This window comes from Bidens hawaiensis, unplaced genomic scaffold (assembly GCF_021521415.1).
Source record: "Bidens hawaiensis isolate Kalapana, Puna unplaced genomic scaffold, B.hawaiensis_p1.1 tig00000905_1, whole genome shotgun sequence".
NCBI lineage: Eukaryota > Viridiplantae > Streptophyta > Magnoliopsida > Asterales > Asteraceae > Bidens > Bidens hawaiensis.
Genome location: NW_027491053.1, coordinates 229931 through 249069, shown reverse-complemented (window position 1 = coordinate 249069; position 19139 = coordinate 229931). Strand labels below are relative to the sequence as shown.

General features: G+C 35.2%; 1 protein-coding gene across 1 annotated transcript; it reads left to right on the top strand.

Moving 5' to 3' along the window:
* Positions 1-928: 928 nt before the first annotated feature.
* Positions 929-1363, top strand: LOC143547658 (uncharacterized). The gene has a single exon (XM_077039034.1). It carries the CDS (start codon positions 929-931, stop codon positions 1361-1363), a length of 435 nt encoding a protein of 144 aa, XP_076895149.1.
* Positions 1364-19139: the final 17776 nt, after the last annotated feature.

The following is a 19139-nucleotide window of genomic DNA, read 5'->3' as shown; positions in this document are numbered from 1 at the left end:
AAGCTGCCCTCACTGCTCTAAAGAACTACCTATCCTCAGCCCCCGCTCTAATGAAACCTATAGATGGAGAACCATTGATACTTTATATGGTTGTCTCTCTTACTGCTATAAGTGCAGTTTTAGTAAAGGATCATGAAGGTAGCCAGCACCCTATCTACTATGTAAGTTAAAGTCTCCTTGATGCAGAATCCAGGCATTCTCACTAGAAAAACTTATACTTGCTTTAATTATGGCTTCCACTAAGTTGAGACATTATTTTGAGACTCATACTATTATTGTAAAAACTAACTATCCTATCAATAATATCCTTAGAAAACCAGAAATGTCAGGTAGAATGGCTAAGTGGGCTATCAAATTGAGTGCTTATGATATTCAGTATGAGCCTAGAAACGCGATCAAGTCACACACTTTAGCAGACTTTGTGGCTTATTTTAGTAGTGACTTAGAGGAGCAAGCCAATCTTGAAGTTCAACAATTTGAGGAGACCTAGGATCCCTGGATACTCTTCACTGATGGAGCCTCGAATGTTAAAGGGACAGGATTGGGAATACTACTAAAATCACCACAGGGGGACATACTACCCCACTCAATAGCTTGTGAATTCCAGGCCACTAAATTTGAAGCAGAGTATGAAGCACTCATTGCAGGTATACAATTAGCCAAAGGTATGAGAGTCAGGTACTTCAAATCTATGTGGATTCTTTATTAATTGCTAATCGCTTTAACGGCTCATACGCAGTCAAAGGTGAGAAATTAATTAAGTATTTAGATATAGTAAAGGATCTTGTAGGTCCTTCGATTATTTTAACATTACACAGGTACCAAGAGAAGAAAATGCAGGGGCTGATGCCTTAGCAAACCTTGCTTCAGCCTTGAAGCTCCCCGAGGATGTAAAAATTCCTATTATGCAATTGAAGAATTCAAGGCAATGGAGATAGATGGGAATCTACTTACAGATCATGAGGATCACCCTCATGACGATCCATCCTGGATCCTTCCAATAAGGAAGTACATCCAAGATAGAGATATCCCAAAAGGCGAAAACCCCAAAGCTTTTAAAGCCAAGGTATCTCAATTTACTATTATACATGATATGCTGTATAAGAAATACCTTGCAGGTCCATACTTAAGGTGCATCGAAGAACCCAAGATCAAGGAAGTGCTAAAGGACTTCCATGAAGGAGATTGTGGCAACCATACAGGAGGCAGAGAACTATTCTCCAGAATCCTAAGGACCGGATACTTTTGGCCTACCATGAAAAAGGATGCTGTGGAATACTCAAAGAAATGCGATGCTTGTCAAAGGCAAGGCAACATCCCGCATCAGCCGGCAGAGCCCTTATACCCCATTGTCTCCTCATGATCATTTATGAAGTGTGGAATGGACATAGTTGGCAAACTCCCCAAAGCTCCAAGAGGGAAAGTCTTTATGCTAACAATGACCGACTAATTCTCCAAATGGATAGAAGCTGAAGCATTCCCTTAAGTCAGGGATAAGGAAGTTATATCCTTTATTAAACGAAATATTATTACTGGATTTGGTATTCCTTCCGAAATTATTTAGGATAATGGTTCCCAATTTATTGGGAAAAGAACAACTAACTTTTGTGACGGTTGGGTAATTAAGATGATCACTTCGCCGTATTCATCCACAAGAAAATGCCCAGGCAGAATCAAGCAACAAGATTATCATCAACAACTTAAAAAAGAAGCTTGGAGCAAAGAAAGGCAAATGGGCCGAGGAACCACCCTATATGCTTTGGGCAGATAGAACAGCTCCAAGGAACGCCGCATGACAGACACCATTCTCATTAGTTTTTCGAGCTGAAGCAGTAGTCCCTACTGAAATTGTAACACCCCGGCTTTAAGCGGAATACGCCCGGGTGCAACGTACAGATCACTCATAAGATCGTAACACTATTAATAGTGTCAATATATTTATTATATTCCATAACTTCGCAAGTACACAAATAGTCTAATAATAAGACAAATAACATTAAATCTAAATGAAACAAATATTATTCATTGAAATAATCCTAAGGCATAACTAGTTTTCTTGTCCTGACACTTCATCGTATCAACCTGCAGCACGTGAAAATAATATATTTTGTCAACAACACATGTTGGTGAGTTTTCATAAGTTTTTGCGTATATATATATATATAAAACTCGCGATTCAACAATCGTCATGCAATAAATATTCAAGCGTAAAGTAAATGAAATCAAATAGTGTCGTCCTCCCGTTCATTTAGCCGAAGCCGTTGAAGTAGGGGAAATGAGAACCACCTTACGTAAACAACCGAAGTCGTAACGTTAGACGGCGCGGGTGCGTCCCGTCGGACCCTCCCACTATGTGTATGTGTTTGCGTTTGAGTAACTTCCACCAGTAAAACAATAAACACGTTGCAAGAAAGTCATGTATAGTCATAAACAATATGCACGAATAATATTAACATGTACGATATAAGTGAATCGGTTTGTAAACAAGCGCATAACTAACGAAAGAAAAACTTGTAACGTGCCACACCCCAAAACATTATAAAGCATTAAAAATGGGGTTATGAAGAACTCACCTTTGAAATAAATAAGAAACAAAATTCAAAAGCAACCAAAAGTGCGTTTAAAGAACTCGAAGCGATTGAACTTCTCGAACTATAAATAAAAATAAATACGAAAATTTAAAGACTAACTAACAGGATTATACGGGTTAATTATTTAGTTTTAAAGATGTCGCGTTATTTATTTTATTATCTTAAGGCGTGGATTATTCTATTATTCTAATTCTTAACGGAAATTTTTACGGTTTATATTATTTAATATTATGACTTAAATGCTAATATGAAAGTTGCGTTAATTACGAGGCATGGATTTTACATGGGAATTATCTTGAACTATGTTAACAAAGTAAGGTTAAAGAATTAACACTAACGAGTTATAAAGCTAACGAATTTAAAGTTTAACGGATTAATATTACCGAATTAAAGTTTAACGAACTATATTATTTAAATATTATTAATTTAATGCTAAGTTTGAATGTTATGACGTTTATGAAATTTTGATGTTAACGGTAAATTTTGTTTTGAAAACAAGGTGCTAACGAACGATAAATATATAATTGTTAAACGGGTTTAAAATGAGACTTGACGGTTCGAAGGATTAGTTTTTAGGTGAAAACGATAATTATAATTTTTATAATTGATTTTATGTGATTAAAAATAATTTTTATTTGATTTAAATTGATTTATAAAAGAATATATATAGTTTATTATAATTAATATAAAAGATTAAAAATAAAACAAAAATATGGCTTTGACCCGGGTTCGAACCCGGGTCCTTACGGACACAACATAGATGCTTAACCACTGGACCAAGTTAACAGTTTTTTTATAAAATCAAAACAGATTGAATAAATATAATAGTTCAAGTTCACCATCTTCCTCCCCTAAACCCTAGTTCTTAATTCAATCAATTCGTTCTGAGTTTGTTCAATCTAGTTTAGGGGTTTTGGATTACGGCTATAAACTATTAAAAACCATATATTACTTACTTGATTTGGTGTCGGAAATATGGTGAACGGAGGTTGGCCGGAAAACGGGTCTTGACGGATTATTACGAGATCTAGAGAGCATATTAGATGAAATTGGAAGCAGGTACGTGTTTGGTTTGAGTTTTACGTCCTTTATATAGTACTAATTGGAGCGTGGCTGCGTTAACAACCATTATAACAATTTCCGGTCATTCGCGGTTATTACGGGAATTAAGTAGACGGTTATAGGACATTATAAATTAATTAATATGTTGATTAACATCTTTTATTAAGGTCTAAAGTCGTTATGCAAGTTTAATTGGGCAAAGACGAGGTTTATGGCGTGTTTTAAGGTTCGCCGGAAAAGGAAGTTGCATCACCGGCGGCGGCTGGAATCTTGTTGACGGGGAAACTGGGCTGATGTGGGGGGGGGGGGGGGGGGGTCGGGTTAATTTTGTAAATTAATTTAAGTAGTTTCACTTTCAGTCCCTCAAGTTTCATAATTCTTTAAAAACTATGTATTTACAATTTGAACCTTGAGGCTAATAAAATTTGCTAAAAGTATATGTAATTATATTTGTGTTATTTTCGTATTAAACCCGATAGCTTGTGAACCGATTAACTTTAAATCTCGGCGTTTCGGTACTTGAACACAATGAAAAGAAATGAGCGAATGATAATCGTAACTCATCAGGAATATTATATAACGAATGATAATATATTGAAACGAACTTGAGAATATAAAATATTTATATATATTATTTATAAACAAAAACTGAAAAATCAAAATGGGTCGGGTTTTCGGGTTTGAAAATTAACGAACGTTACAGTATTCACAACTTTTAGAAATTTTGTCCCGAAATTAAAATAAAAATAGATTTTTAAAAGAAAAAAACTAATACAATTAGTTTGTTAAAAGTTTTAACAATTTTATATGTACATAATTAAACATAAATAATGACGTCGATCTTTGATTGGCCCGAAAAGACGCCACAAATGGGAATACGGCAAGGACACCTATATATAGGATGTACCAGCGGCGTATCCACTATGCCTTTTTCATACTGCAATTGTCCCATCTTTTAAAATCATTCCCAGTTTCGAGTTATTGCACATAGCGTACTTATTATGTCTTCCATGCGAGGACTTGGGTAATTACGTGTCGACCCATAATTACCTTTATCATCGGATGGTCCACATAATCCGTTCCATCGTGTGGGTTTTTACAATAAATACAATAAGTTCTTATGTGAAAACTTTGGAAATCAAGAATGATGAACTATAGAAATCAAAATTAATGAAATGTATAAACGGATCCTCGAGATCAAGGATCAGCGAAAATATTAGGTCTAAATAATTTAAATCGTTAAGAGTTTTAAATTATATAAATGATGTTATCAAACTTATAACGAAATGAGTGAAACCATTGAGTAACACCATATAAATAGAATAACGAATGAAAACCATTGAAGTCATGTATATCTCAATAAATGAAATAATGAGATTGAGAATAACAAGGTAAATAAACGTAGTATTGAGCTAACAAAATATAAACACATAAGTCGATGAAGCATTGGGTCCGAGAATAGGATAGACCAACGAAACTTTAATAACAGAATAGAGTTCTTGGAGTCAATAATTGATCGTTAAACAAATCAAAATTTCCAATAAAATATCAATGTGAATAAAGGCCATATTGAGATTAAGAATCACAAAATAAATAATCAAAGTGAACATTCGTCTCAAATTGATTAAACATTGAAATCAAGAATAAATAACTGAAACTTCAAGATCAAAATAAAACATTGATCAAATTGATGAAATGTTGAAATCAAGAATAACAAAATAACTTGTATAAAACATTGAGCGGAAATAGAACAAATCAAACAATCATAACGATTCATGTAAAAATAATAAACTCAACATATGCATGGTCCCAATTTCCACTAAACAATTATGCTTATGGGAAATCAGTTATAGACCGCGATATTGAAATAACAAAGTAAACCGATTCAAATTGCAACTATGAATGAAAATATTTCACTAAATAACGAATAACCAAACACAATATTTAGCTCATAAACAAATCTTCGAAGAAATTGGTATATACAAATTTTTTCGGTGACGTCCAAACAGAATAATATATATAACAATATATATTCATGAAGAAGAAAGAAAGAAAAACAAAAGGTAGTTTGTGATGCTTGTCTTCTCGAAGAGGGGTTATGGTATGAAAGTTGTTATACAGGCGGTGTCATGATTTCTTAATTGAAACTCATTGACGTTGACAAAGAAGGGAAAAGAAATGATTGTTGGGATTCGTTCAAGTTTGTGAAAAATCGATTGTAAAGACGTGGTGTTTTTATAACTTCAAGAAAAGTTATAATAATAATAATTTGCATATATAAAAAAATATCCTTAGCTAGCGCTAAAGCTTAGAAAACTTTGTAAAACTTTTAATGTAGAAAATTTTCTTTTCTGTTGGGCGACGCCATATGAAAACTTTATGAAGGATCGTTACCTAACTTGTTTAAATAAAGAGATCTTGATTTATTTTATTTTAAAGATCTTTTTGGAATAGCAATAATATTAATAAGAATATCAATAGTAGTAAAAATGGCAATAATAATAATAAGAATAGTAATAATAATAATAATACTAATAATAATGATAGTAATATTAGTAATAATCCATTTAAAATGAAATTTCTTTAGATAAAAATAACTTGTTTATACTTCGTATAACGAAATAATTTATGAAAATAATTGGGATTTGTTTATAAGAGAAATAAACGTGAGAAATTTAGTTATTTAAAAATTTAAGCGTGGTTGATGAATTTGAAAAGATTAAACCTTAATGCCGAAAATGTATAAATTTTTAAGACGACAAGGAATGCAGGGTTAGTTATCGCATAGCGGAAAGAAGTTAGGTTTTTCAGGGTCTTGCGTGTGTGCTCGAGTTTTTACAATAATAGTAGGTTTGAAGTACGAGCATAAGGTAAGGCAGAAGTTTTTGTATGAATGATTGGGTAACCGGTCGTTTTGTAGGCTGCGTTTCGAGGACAATGTCGAGGAAAACAAGAGGACATGCTGCGAATCGTGAAGAATTCATGTGACATGGAACGTAAATATAAAATTCGTATTAACAATCAACAGAAAACTTTACATAAAAGATCTCTAAAATCGGAATTAATCTTTATAAATCATAAGAAATGAAATCGTATGAAGCAAAATTTCAAATCAAGATTGAAATGCTGATAAGTTTTCGTATTTCAGTAATAATCTAATAAAACTTTGGATAAACATATGAAAAATGTATCAAATTTTGAAATAAAATATGAATTTAACGTAAACTTAATATAAGTAGTGAAATCGAATTGAAAATCGAGTGTTCATAACTTTTTGATTTTTTTTAATTAAAACCGTAATAATAAGCGAATTATGTAAAGAAAACAAATTGAAAATCGACTATTCATGTATCACCATGACTTTTCGTATTTTCAATTCAAAACTCAAAGAAGTAATTGAATATATAAAGATAACGATTGGAACTCCACGATTCATGTATCACCATGACCTTTCGAATTTCCAAATTATATTAATAGAATTTATAACTAAAGAAAGCGTGTTAAAATTCAACAATTTATGTACTAGCATGACTTTTAGAAATTTCAATGAATATAAACACATAAAACGAATTGAAACTCGAGTATTCACATCTCCCAATAACTTGTCAAAAACACAATATAAACAATCGAGTATTTGGAATCACACGTTATACGAATCATCATAATTTATATGTTCCAATAAAAGTAAAAATGTGTAATCAAATCGAACCGAAAGTTGGGTATTCGTGTATCACCACGACTTGAGAGACTTTCAGTTAAAACGTATAAATCAAAATGCGTAATCAAATCAAACCAAAAGCTGTTTATTCGTGTATCACCATGACTTGTCGGACTTTTAGTTAAAACACATTGTAAAACATTGAGGGTCAGAGTCACACGTTGCATGAACCACCATGACTTGTGTGACATCCTAAGGAGTGCAACCATATCCTTATCACAAAGGGGACATGGTCACGGTTTGAAAGCATAAAGTTGCGATTCATATGGCGTTTGGTGTAGAACGATTTGGCTTAATAAGTTTCATGCCCTTCCCGAATTCCCCAGGTAAGCAACTAGGTCCAGCGGCTTATTGGATATATGCGCATTGTTTATCCTTAACCTTGGTGTCAAGAGTTCAGAAAACAAGCACGTCCCCCTTATGGTTACTACGAACCCGCCACATAGAACCGTCTTTAAGAAAGATGAAACACCAAATTTTGAAATTGCTTGAAATTTCTTTTGAGAAAACTTGTTTTAGGCCTAAGCCTTGGAGTTTGTGTGTGAATATGTGTGCAGGCGACGCAATAAAATATTATAAATATAAAAGCGCACGAATGAACTTTTAATATAAGTGCGGGCACATAGCACAAAGAGTATACATGCAGTTTGGGCCATAAAATAAACTATAACTATACAAGGCCGATACGTCTAACAACCTATCTTATAGTTACGGCTCTGATACCAGTCTGTAACAACCCGGCTTTAAGCGGAATACGCCCGGGTGCAACGTACAGATCACTCATAAGTTCGTAACACTATTAATAGAGTCAATATATTTATTATATTCCATAACTTCGCAAGTACACAAATAGTATGATAATAAGACAAATAACATTAAATCTAAATGAAACAAATATTATTCATTGAAATAATCCTAAGGCATAACTAGTTTTCTTGTCATGACACTTCATCGTATCAACCTGCAGCACGTGAAATTAATATATTTTGTCAACAACACATGTTGATGAGTTTTCATAAGTTTTTGCCTATAGATATATATATATATAAAAAACTCGCGATTCAACAATCGTCATGCAATAAATATTCAAGCGTAAAGTAAATGAAATTAAATAGTGTCGTCGTCCCGTTCATTTAGCCGAAGCCGTTGAAGTCGGGGAAATGAGAATCACCTTACGTAAACAACCGAAGTCGTAACGTTAGACGGCGCGGGTGTGTCCCGCCGGACCCTCCCACTATGTGTATGTGTTTGTGTTTGTGTTTGCGTAACTTCCACCAGTAAAACAATAAACACGTTGCAAGCAAGTTCACGTATAATCATAAACAATATGCACGAATAATATTAACATGTACGATATAAGTGCATCGGTTTGTAAACAAGCGCATAACTAACGAAAGAAAAACTTGTAACGTGCCACACCCCAAAACATTATAAAGCATTAAAAATGGGGTTATGAAGAACTCACCTTTGAAATAGATAAGAAACGAAATCCAAAGGCAACCAAAAGTGCGTTTAAAGAACTTGAAGCGTCTGAACTTCTCGAACTATAAATAAAAATAAATACGAAAATTTAAAGATTAACTAACGGGATTATACGGGTTAATTATTTAGTTTTAAATATGTCGCGTTATATATATTTTATTATCTTAAGGCGTGGATTATTCTATTATTCTGAGTCTTAACAGAAATTTTTACGGTTTATATTATTTAATATTATGACTTAAATGCTAATATGAAAGTTGTGTTAATTACGAGGCATGGATTTTACATGAGAATTATCTTGAACTATGTTAACAAAATAAGGTTAAAGAATTAACACTAATGAGTTATAAAGCTAACGAATTTAAAGTTTAATGAATTAAAGTTTAACGGATTAATATTACCGAAATAAAGTTTAACGGATTAAAAGCTAATGAATTAAAGTTTAACGAACTATATTATTTAAATATTATTAATTTAATGCTAAGTGTGAATGTTATGACGTTTACGAAATTTTGATGTTAACGGTAAATTTTGTTTTGAAAACAAGGTGCTAACGAACGATAAATATATAATTGTTAAACAGGTTTAAAACGAGACTTGACGGTTCGAAGGATTAGTTTTTAGGTGAAAACGATAATTATAATTTTTATAATTGATTTTATGTGATTAAAAATAATTTTTATTTGATTTAAATTGATTTATAAAAGAATATATATAGTTTATTATAATTAATATAAAAGATTTAAAAATAAAACAAAAATATGGTTTTGACCCCGGGTTCGAACCCGGCTCCTTACGAACACAACATAGATGCTTAACCACTGGATCAAGTTAACAGTTTTTTTATAAACTCAAAACAGATTGAATAAATATAATAGTACAAGTTCACCATCTTCCTCCCCTAAACCCTAGTTCTTAATTCAATCAATTCGTTCCGAGTTTGTTCAATCTAGTTTAGGGGTTTTGGATTATGGCTATAAACTATTAAAAACCATATATTACTTACTTGATTTGGTGTCGGAAAGATGGTGAACGGAGGTTGGCCGGAAAACGGGACTTGACAGATTATTACGAGATCTAGAGAGCAGATTAGATGAAATTGGAAGTGGGTACGAGTTTGGTTTGAGTTTTACGCCCTTTATATAGTACTAATTGGAGCGTGGCTGCGTTAACGACCATTATAACAATTTCCGGTCATTCGCAGTTATTACGGGAATTAAGTAGACGGTTATAGAACATTATAAATTAATTAATATGTTGATTAGCATCTTTTATTAAGGTCTAAAGTCGTTATGCAAGTTTAATTGGTCAAAGACGAGGTTTATGGCGTGTTTTAAGGTTCGCCGGAAAAGGAAGTTGCGTCACCGGTGGCGGCCGGAATCTTGTTGACGGGGAAACTGGGCTGATGTGGGGGGGGGGGTTGGGTTAATTTTGTAAATAAATTTAAGTAGTTTCACTTTCAGTCCCTCATGTTTCATAATTCTTTAAAAACTATATTAAAGTATGTATTTACAATTTGAACCTTGAGGCTAATAAAATTTGCTAAAAGTATATGTAATTATATTTGTGTTATTTTCGTATTAAACCCGATAGCTTGTGAACCGATTAACTTTAAATCTCGGCGTTTCGATACTTGAAGACAATGAAAAGAAATGAGCGAATGATAATCGTAACTCATCAGGAATATTATATAACAAATGACAATATATTGAAACGAACTTGAGAATATAATAATATTTATATATATATTATTTATAAGCAATAACTGAAAAATCAAAATGGGTCGGGTTTTCGGGTTTGAAAATTAACGAATCTTACAGAAATGGTGTATCCAACTTCTAGAATGAGCATCCATGATCCTCAGACAAATGATGAAAATCTTGTCCAAGACCTAGATACTGTCGAGGAAGTTAGAAATCGAGCAAGGTTCAGAATGGTTGCTTACCAACAAAAGATAGCCGGCGTATAATAAGAATATCAGGATCAGAAGATTTAAAATTGGAGATTTAGTTCTATGAAAGGCTTTCCAAAATACAACCAATCCAGCCAATGGAAAGTTAGCACCTAATTGGGAAGGTCCTTACTTGATCGAATCTGAGGCTAGAAAGGGGGCATATCGTTTACAGAATACGGAAGGTGATATACTCCCAAGAGCTCGGAATGCCATTCATCTCAAAAAATATTTTTTTTAATTAGGATCCTGGTTCCTATTCGGTTTCATCAACTCGTTATTGGTGAAACTTTACTTTATACTCATATCTATATTAAATATGTTGAACACTTATTTTTGTCAAATACATCAAGTTTGCAGAAATGCCGAGCAACAGGGCCCTTAAGTGGAAAAAACGGGTTGGCCAACTCTCTCCTAAGTTTAATTGGGCTTGTCCCCAAGTTTTATAAGGTTTTCACCTTATCGCGTGAGTTTAGGGTTTTGACACCCTCGCCTGGAGCGCACGATTATCTAGGTATGGTTGAAAGCTGTGGGATCAGTGCACTAACTGGGCCAACGCCAGGGTAGGATCGTCGCTGCCTATAACTGGGCCAACGCCAAGGATCGGCTCGTCGCCTGTATTATTGGGTTTGTCCACACGTATTATTAGGCTTGCCCCATGTATTATTGGGCTTGTACCCACAAATTGTTGCGCTTGTCCCCAAGTTGGTTGGACTTAAATCCAACTTTTCTAATTGTTATGTTTTCTTTTGGTTAACTATCCTAACAGGAAAGCAATTCAAGATAAAAGCAATAAGGATTGAGGATCCTTTATTCTAGCATACATATGTTGATTCAAAAGCAAAAAGAGTTATGTCATTACTAGCATTCAAAGGATTTGACCCGAGCTTCACCAGCAAAACATGGACCATCCACCCGGTTCAAACATAATCAAGGTAATAACATGTTCATGCGGGAAATTAAAGAGAAAGATGGCTAAGGCTTCAACCCCCAAATAGAGGATCCCTCCACCAAAGCCACCTTTCATATTGTCTTACGGATCTTAGATCCTGGGAATTACAGTAAATATTGTTCAACAAAAACCACCATTAGCAAATACCAAACTAAACCTTCTAATAAATGGGCTCCAGCCTAGTCCTCAACATCCATCATCGCCCATTGACCTGCTTACTTCTTCCTCACAGCACCATCGCCACCATCCTTGATCGCTGCCGCATCATCCTTGGCCCCTTTAGTTCCAGCATCCTCATCCTTCTTCTCAGTCTCAGTAGCCTCACCTTCATCACCAAATCTAGCAAGAGTCTTTTTCCAGAGGGCCACATCCCAGTTGGATCTGTTGAAGTTGGTATCTTCAGCCTCCTCTGCTATCTTGATCCTAGCCATCAACACCGCTTTGCCAGCCCAAACCTTGGCTTGTTCTGTGGCCTCCATCAACTGCTCTTGAGCTCGGACGCCAGAAAGGGCAAGTCGATCCTCCAGAATATCCTTTTGTACCTGGAGCTCTGAGATCAAGTTATCCTTAAGAACAATGCCAGTACGGTATTTGGCCAGCTCATTCTCCAAATTAGCTACAGTATCCTCATAGAAAGCTTTGATACCGGCCAAACCTTATAAAAATATGGCAAGCTTAGGATATGTCTAGACCTTTACACTAGTGAATAAAGGATCCTTACCTCAGATATTTGATCAAACAGTTGCTGGGCATTGTTGACATCAACTTCAGGATCCCTTTTCCTTTTTCCACTTGCCTTTGAGTGGGTAACCACAGTCTTAGACGGGACGAGGCCTGAACTTTTTACGGGCTTCTTATCTGCAGAACGGGTGGAAATCAGACTATCCACATCCTCTAGCTGGAACTGGGTGATGAGATTCTTAGCAGGCTTGCTTTTATACTTTTAAACACTGTATAAACAGAAAAGAAAAAGATAAGTTCTTGTTAATCTATTCTCTTCTTCTTTATTCTATTTATTCAATTTACAGAACTAACTTACTTGACATGGTAAATAAGGAGGTCGCGGTTTCTTCATCTGAATCGACAGAGGATTCTTCACCTGTAACCCTGAACGTCGGATCAAAGGGATCCAATGCGAGAAATCTCTTCGCCTTCTTAACTCCCCCAATATCCATAGTAAGATCCACGAAGTTGGAAACTGCATATACAAAAGTAAACTTCAAGTCAATTAAACCAGCAATCAAAGAATCATTTATTCTCTGGATCCACTATCCTACCCTTAAGGATCCAGTGAGTGGGCAAAGTCTTTCCATTTGGGATAGAGTCCCTCTTGACAAAGAAAAATTGATTCTGCCAGCTTTGGTCATTGTGTGTGGTTTTGTTGACCGGAAGGGGTTGAGACGGTTTGCTTTCGAACACAAACCTGCTAGAACCATGGGTAACTAGGGTGTACAGACAAGAAAGGGCTGAAATAGTGAAATCAAGATTTTTCTCGACAATCAATCGCTCGATAGTGTGCAAAGTCCTCCGTATCATTGACATGGCATGAATGCAACTCATGCCTAGTAAAGGAAATGAAGGTCTCAGTCAGATCGGGTAGGGATAGGAGAAGCCAAGCAAGAAAGGGAGTGCAGAAAAACAGACCCAAACGCTGGAAATATTATCGTTTCTTACTTGAGGATCCTAAGGTCTAAAAACGGTTCCTTTGGGGAAACAATGAGAAATATTCTCAATTTCCTCGGTAAATTTGTAGATTTTGGAAATGGGATCTTTCAGAAGATTCTGGCTTCTGAGTTCAAAAACGATCTCCCTAAGGCTTGAACTAAAAGAAGGTTTAGAGTTTTTCTTCGGCATCGTCTAGGATTGCGAGAGAAGATATGAAATAATGAAAGAAAAATTCGAGAGAGAAAAGATAATACCTGAGGATTATCGCCGGAAAAATAGTTTAATCTAGAAGAAAGGATAGTTATAAGACGCCTCAGGTCTATAAAATAGGGATAATGATGAGTACACATAAGATGGTCACGTAACTATCTCATCAACGGTTACAATTTGAATTTCTTGGGATAAAATATGACAACTGTTCTCCATTCACAACTATCATATTTGGGGGAAATTGTTGGGACCGAGATCATTGATGCTTGAAGATCAATTATCCTCTACACTCATAAATGTCTGCTGCCAGGATCGAGGATCTAGTAAAGCTCAAGGATCCTCAACGGTTGTCTCCAAAATATTTTTTTATCTCCATTGCAGGTGTATGAGCGTGTCTACCGGCTGTCCTATTTTCACGATAGATACTTTTACTAATTCCTTTCAGCTGACCTACCATGAAGCAACGGCTGTGAAGAAAGAGTGGAAGATCGTGGCCTAAATTATAGGAGAATTAGTTTATATTCGTTTGTAACTTATTTTATATATCATCGAACAATGACTGAAACACACAGAACACACATAGTCTACTTTGAATTCTTGGCAAACTACTTACACATTGTACTCATTTCAGCCAAAGTTCTTATTTTGTAATCAATCTTTGAGTGATAATACAATCGGTAGTGATAGTTTTCACTACCCGAGGTTTTTATGCCGGCGGGATACTAGTTACCAAGGGCTTTTCCTCGTATAAATCTCGTTGTTCATCATTTACGTTTATTATTTTGATCATTTCATTCATACAAGCATCAAACCTCACATACCGATTTGGTTACTTGATCCTTAAACCATTTTTTGATCTAAAACGCACGCTATGTAGTGTTAGACATAGCTACTTGGGGTATGTTGTGGGCTTAAGGGTGGCCACAGTGGTTGATTGGGCATGGTAAATGGAAGCACGCAGCACAAACAAACAGTCAAAGCTTCATTGTAGCTTAGCATAATTACATCGTTTACATACATACATACATACATACATACATATAAACATACATACAAGCGTTGACTTGTGATTACATTTAACTATTTTCTCGAAACTCGTGAAACTTCCCAACTCTTGTAGTTGACCCATTTTAAACTGCTTTTCAGGTATACCAAAGTTGGAATAACTTGGTGATGTGCTATGTGTACAAAGTGTGATTGATGCTGTGTGAATAGAAGCAAATGTAATACTAAGAAATCGATAGTATAACAGACTGGTTTTAATTGTACCACCTACCTTGTAATCGAGAATAAAACAATGTAATATAATGTAAATTAGTTTGTAATGTTTCTTTATAAACAATGTGGTTGATACCAGAGGTGTCTGTTACATTCTCGTTTTACGCTTCCGCATTTGCTAGTCGGGGTGTGACACTAGCTGGGGATCCTGGAATAACACCGAATTCCTGAGTGGGAGTTGCCCTTGTGGCCTGGACAGGATCTCTCGTTCTGTTTGCCAACTCCATGGGAAGTAAGTCATCATAACGATTTTCGTGGGATCTTAACACATCAAAATTCTGGTTTCTAGGTAGTAATGGAGTGAAGGATTCCTCCATCGGCATCTTCCCTTGTGCCCGAATATCCCAGAGCTCCCGCATGACTGAGTTGTTGGCTTTCTTTCAAGCCTCCATCTGTTCCTTCATCTTCATTAAAACATTAAAAATTTCGTCATTAGACATAAGGACGGGCCTCGTGTTGGGAGACCTAGATCTTTGAAGTGGTACGTCGGCTGAAGGCCTTGTAAGAAGAAACATGCTGCTTGATCCTCCAATTCCTGAGATGTTAACGCCAACGTTGGTCGTCTTCTTTTGGGCAGCAGGTGGAGGAGGCAGTGGTTGAGTAGCTCCGGAAATTGCTAATGGAATGGAAGAAGATGTAGCTTTTGATTTAGAGACCATTTTTTAGTATAGCTTTGTAAGGTAACGGTTTAGAATGAAAGTGAATATGTATTTGTGAATGAAAAACACTAGTTGCCTCACGGTGGACACCAAATTGTTTTGGTCAAAAATGACCGAAGTAATAATTGAACAGCCTAGTAAAGTGAGGTAGTGTGTTTCTCAATAATAAGCTAAGTGCAACAAAAGTAAAGGTGAACACAATGATATAGTGAGGAAAAGCCTAGGATTCTGGTGAGGATCTATGAAAAAAACCTCGTGAGGGGAAAACTATCCCCTTCCTCAATTTATTAATGTAAAACGTAGGTTAAAGCTCGAGAACTGCTTTTGAACAATAGCTAGAGTACAAATATAGTGTAGTGGGTGAAAAAGGTGTTTCCTATAACGTTCACAATAGCCTCCTTATAAAGAAAGAGAAAATAGAAATAATTCCTACAAATCCGGGAAACCTAGCCGCCATTGTTATATAACGACTTAGTCTACATCCCACGTGCATTTTAGCTGCTTCTCTGACCTTTAAGCTAGAAATAGTCAGCTAGAAATTGCAGGCCGTTGTTCTTTTAAGTAACCTGCAAGTATATCATAAATAAAACAAACATGATCGATTAGCGCAGGATCTTATAGCTAGCTGGGAATCCAAGCTATCAGGATAATCTTTAGGATCACGCTAGGGATAAAATAACCCTTAACAATAATCTTGTTTGAGGATTCGGCTTGTCCGTTGACTTACGGATGTACTGGTTCAGAAGTGATCATTTTTGTTCCCCAAGCTGTGAAGAAGTCAATTTTTTTTGACCTATAAACTGTGACCCATTATCACAAGTGATCTTCCCTGGGATCCCGAATCTGGTTAGGATATTGCGTTTAATGAAAGATATCACTTCTTTTTCCTTGACTTGGGCGATTGCTTCTGATTTAATCCATTTTTAAAAGTAATCAGTCATAGCCAACATGAATACTTTTCCTCCCGGAGCCATGGGAAGTTTGCTAAGTATATCCATTCCCTACATCATAAATGGTCATGGAGATACAATTGGATGCATAAGCTCTGCTGGTTGTTGGAGGATGTTGCTGCATCTTTGGCAGGCATCACACTTTTTGGAATATGGCATTGCATCCTTCCTCATTGTTGGTCAATAATAAATAGTGCCAAGGATTTTGGAAAACTAGGATCGACCACCAATATAATTCCCATAGTCACCTTCATGAATATCTTGCAACACTCCTTGAATCTCAGGATCTTTCCAAGCATCTTATGTATGGTCTTACAATAGATTTATTGTAGAGAATATCATGTAAGATAATAAATCGAGATACCTACATGCGAAAAGCTTTGGGATTCTCGTGCTTAGGGATCTCGTCACGTTGCAAGAACATCTTGATAGGTAGGGTCCAAGATTCCTTAATTGTTTTAGGATCCTAATAAACATCCTCTTGCGTGTTCAGTACTTCTTCATTATCCTTAAGCATATCTATGGCTGTTTTTAGGATACAAATTATCAGAATTTTTGTCTCCGTCGAGTCCTGAACGCTGACTTCTTTTTGACTTAAAAAGTAGGGTTTTTCTTATTGAACTTTCATCCTTTTCAAAGATACTTTTTACTTAGTCATTCAACACAACATCATCTCTTTTCAAAATCCTAACACGCTCGGATCTTGAAACATTCACCTTTTTGTCCACAACCTGTGTCTTTGGAGGTTTCTGAGGAGCCAACTTTTGATGATGAATGTGAGTGTGCTTCATTCGATTAGGATATGCATAAAATACATGCCCACTTCATTACAGTTGAAGCATTTCCTCCGGTCTATAAATTTGTTTACCGGAGTTTCTTTAGCTCGTTCACGTTCAGCCTTTGCTTTAAAAAATTCCTAATTAGACTATTTTCGGAAAAAAGGCTTCTTTTTCTAACTCGAAAGTTGTCCCTTTGACAAATATGATTTTCTTAAAGTCTTTGGGTTTGTTAACTTCGTGGTTTTGCCGTTTGTAATAGAAACTTGTTTTGGCAAATCTCATAGAGATATCACACCCCTCACTGTTTGAAATTTTAACCTTAATAGGTTTTTTAATTAAGACAGTTTCTGCCATCTTTACTCTGATATCACTTTCACAATCGAAGCTATGAACAGTTTTCTCAAATGTTACATCAACAGATTCTGGTAACCTAGATGTGGACTCATGAAGTGGTGTAGAAATCTCCACGTTCAGTGCCTTCTCAAACTTATCGGGTTTCTTAGGAATGTAAGAACTCCAAATCTGAGGTGGAACAACATTATATCCAACATCAGGTTTCCTTGGTTTAACCACATAATCCTCAGATTTCTTTTCACAATGTGAAGACTTGGGATGATGTGGTCCAGAACATACGATACAGCCGAGTAACTTGTCAGTTTCAAGTTCACTCGCTCATTCTCAATCTTGATTGTTTGCAATTCAAGTTTGAGAGCTGTATACTCATCAACGTGTCTGTTGATTTGATATGGTCTCAATTATACATATTAATTATATAAATATTTCCTACAATTTTGAGTACTTTGGGCTAAGTTTTTATGGAATATTATTATTAATTGTGTTCATATGTGTGTTTTTAGAGTTCTAAGAGATAATGAGCTAAAATTGAGTATCTATTAAACTTGAGACAACGAGCTAAAACGAATTATTTTTATAATTTACAAAGTTTGAGGTGACGAGTAAAACTTTAAACAAAATTTATTTTGTTTAAAGTTAGTTATATATAAATGCATAGACTTCTAAATATCACTTAATATATAATTGCATTAAGTGTTAAATCCATTACTTTGATTTGAATGATTGCAGGCCACGTAAATTTTCTATTTCAAAATAAAGAGTAAAGTTAGAAGTTTGATGAATTTGAAGCGCAGCTAAATCGAATGCTGTATATGGCCCACTAATAAGGTTTCTAAGCCCACATGAATCTTACATTTAAACCGACTTAGATCTAATTAAATAGGATACACCCTATGACGATTTAAGGTGGTGGACATCGAAGGCAGAGGAGAAAAAGAAGGAAGATTGACAGAAGGCAAAAGAAAGAAAAAAGAAAAGAGAGAGAAAGTCTTTGGTATAAATAGAGAGTATCCGAGTTCAACACCTACTCATCCAAATATTCTTATTATTCGGTTTGAATTTATTATTTTCGTTATGAATTTATTGTTTGAACCTATTTATTTTCTTTTGGTCTTGAGTATGATCGTTGGCTAAACCCTTAGACCGCCTAGGCTTATGATGAACCTTTGATTGAGGTTTTATTTTATTTGGGATTTGCTTTTAGTTATGGGTTTTATGAATAAGTAAAGAGTTTATCAAACTGCCTTTGATTTCCGCGCTGTAAGGTAAGATTTCGTATAAAGGTACTCGTTCATAATTAATTAGGTAACCGTAAGGAAGTTTAATATTAAAACTGGTGTTTTTAAGAACTTGATAGAAATCCTTAGGTGTCTTCTTGAGAAGGGTCAGGGGTCCTGTTCAGGTTTTCTTTTAAGTGAATATTTTATGATCCCAGTTCCATAACAAGCATTTTCCGATTAAGTGAGAACTAAAACTTTGGGGATCCTA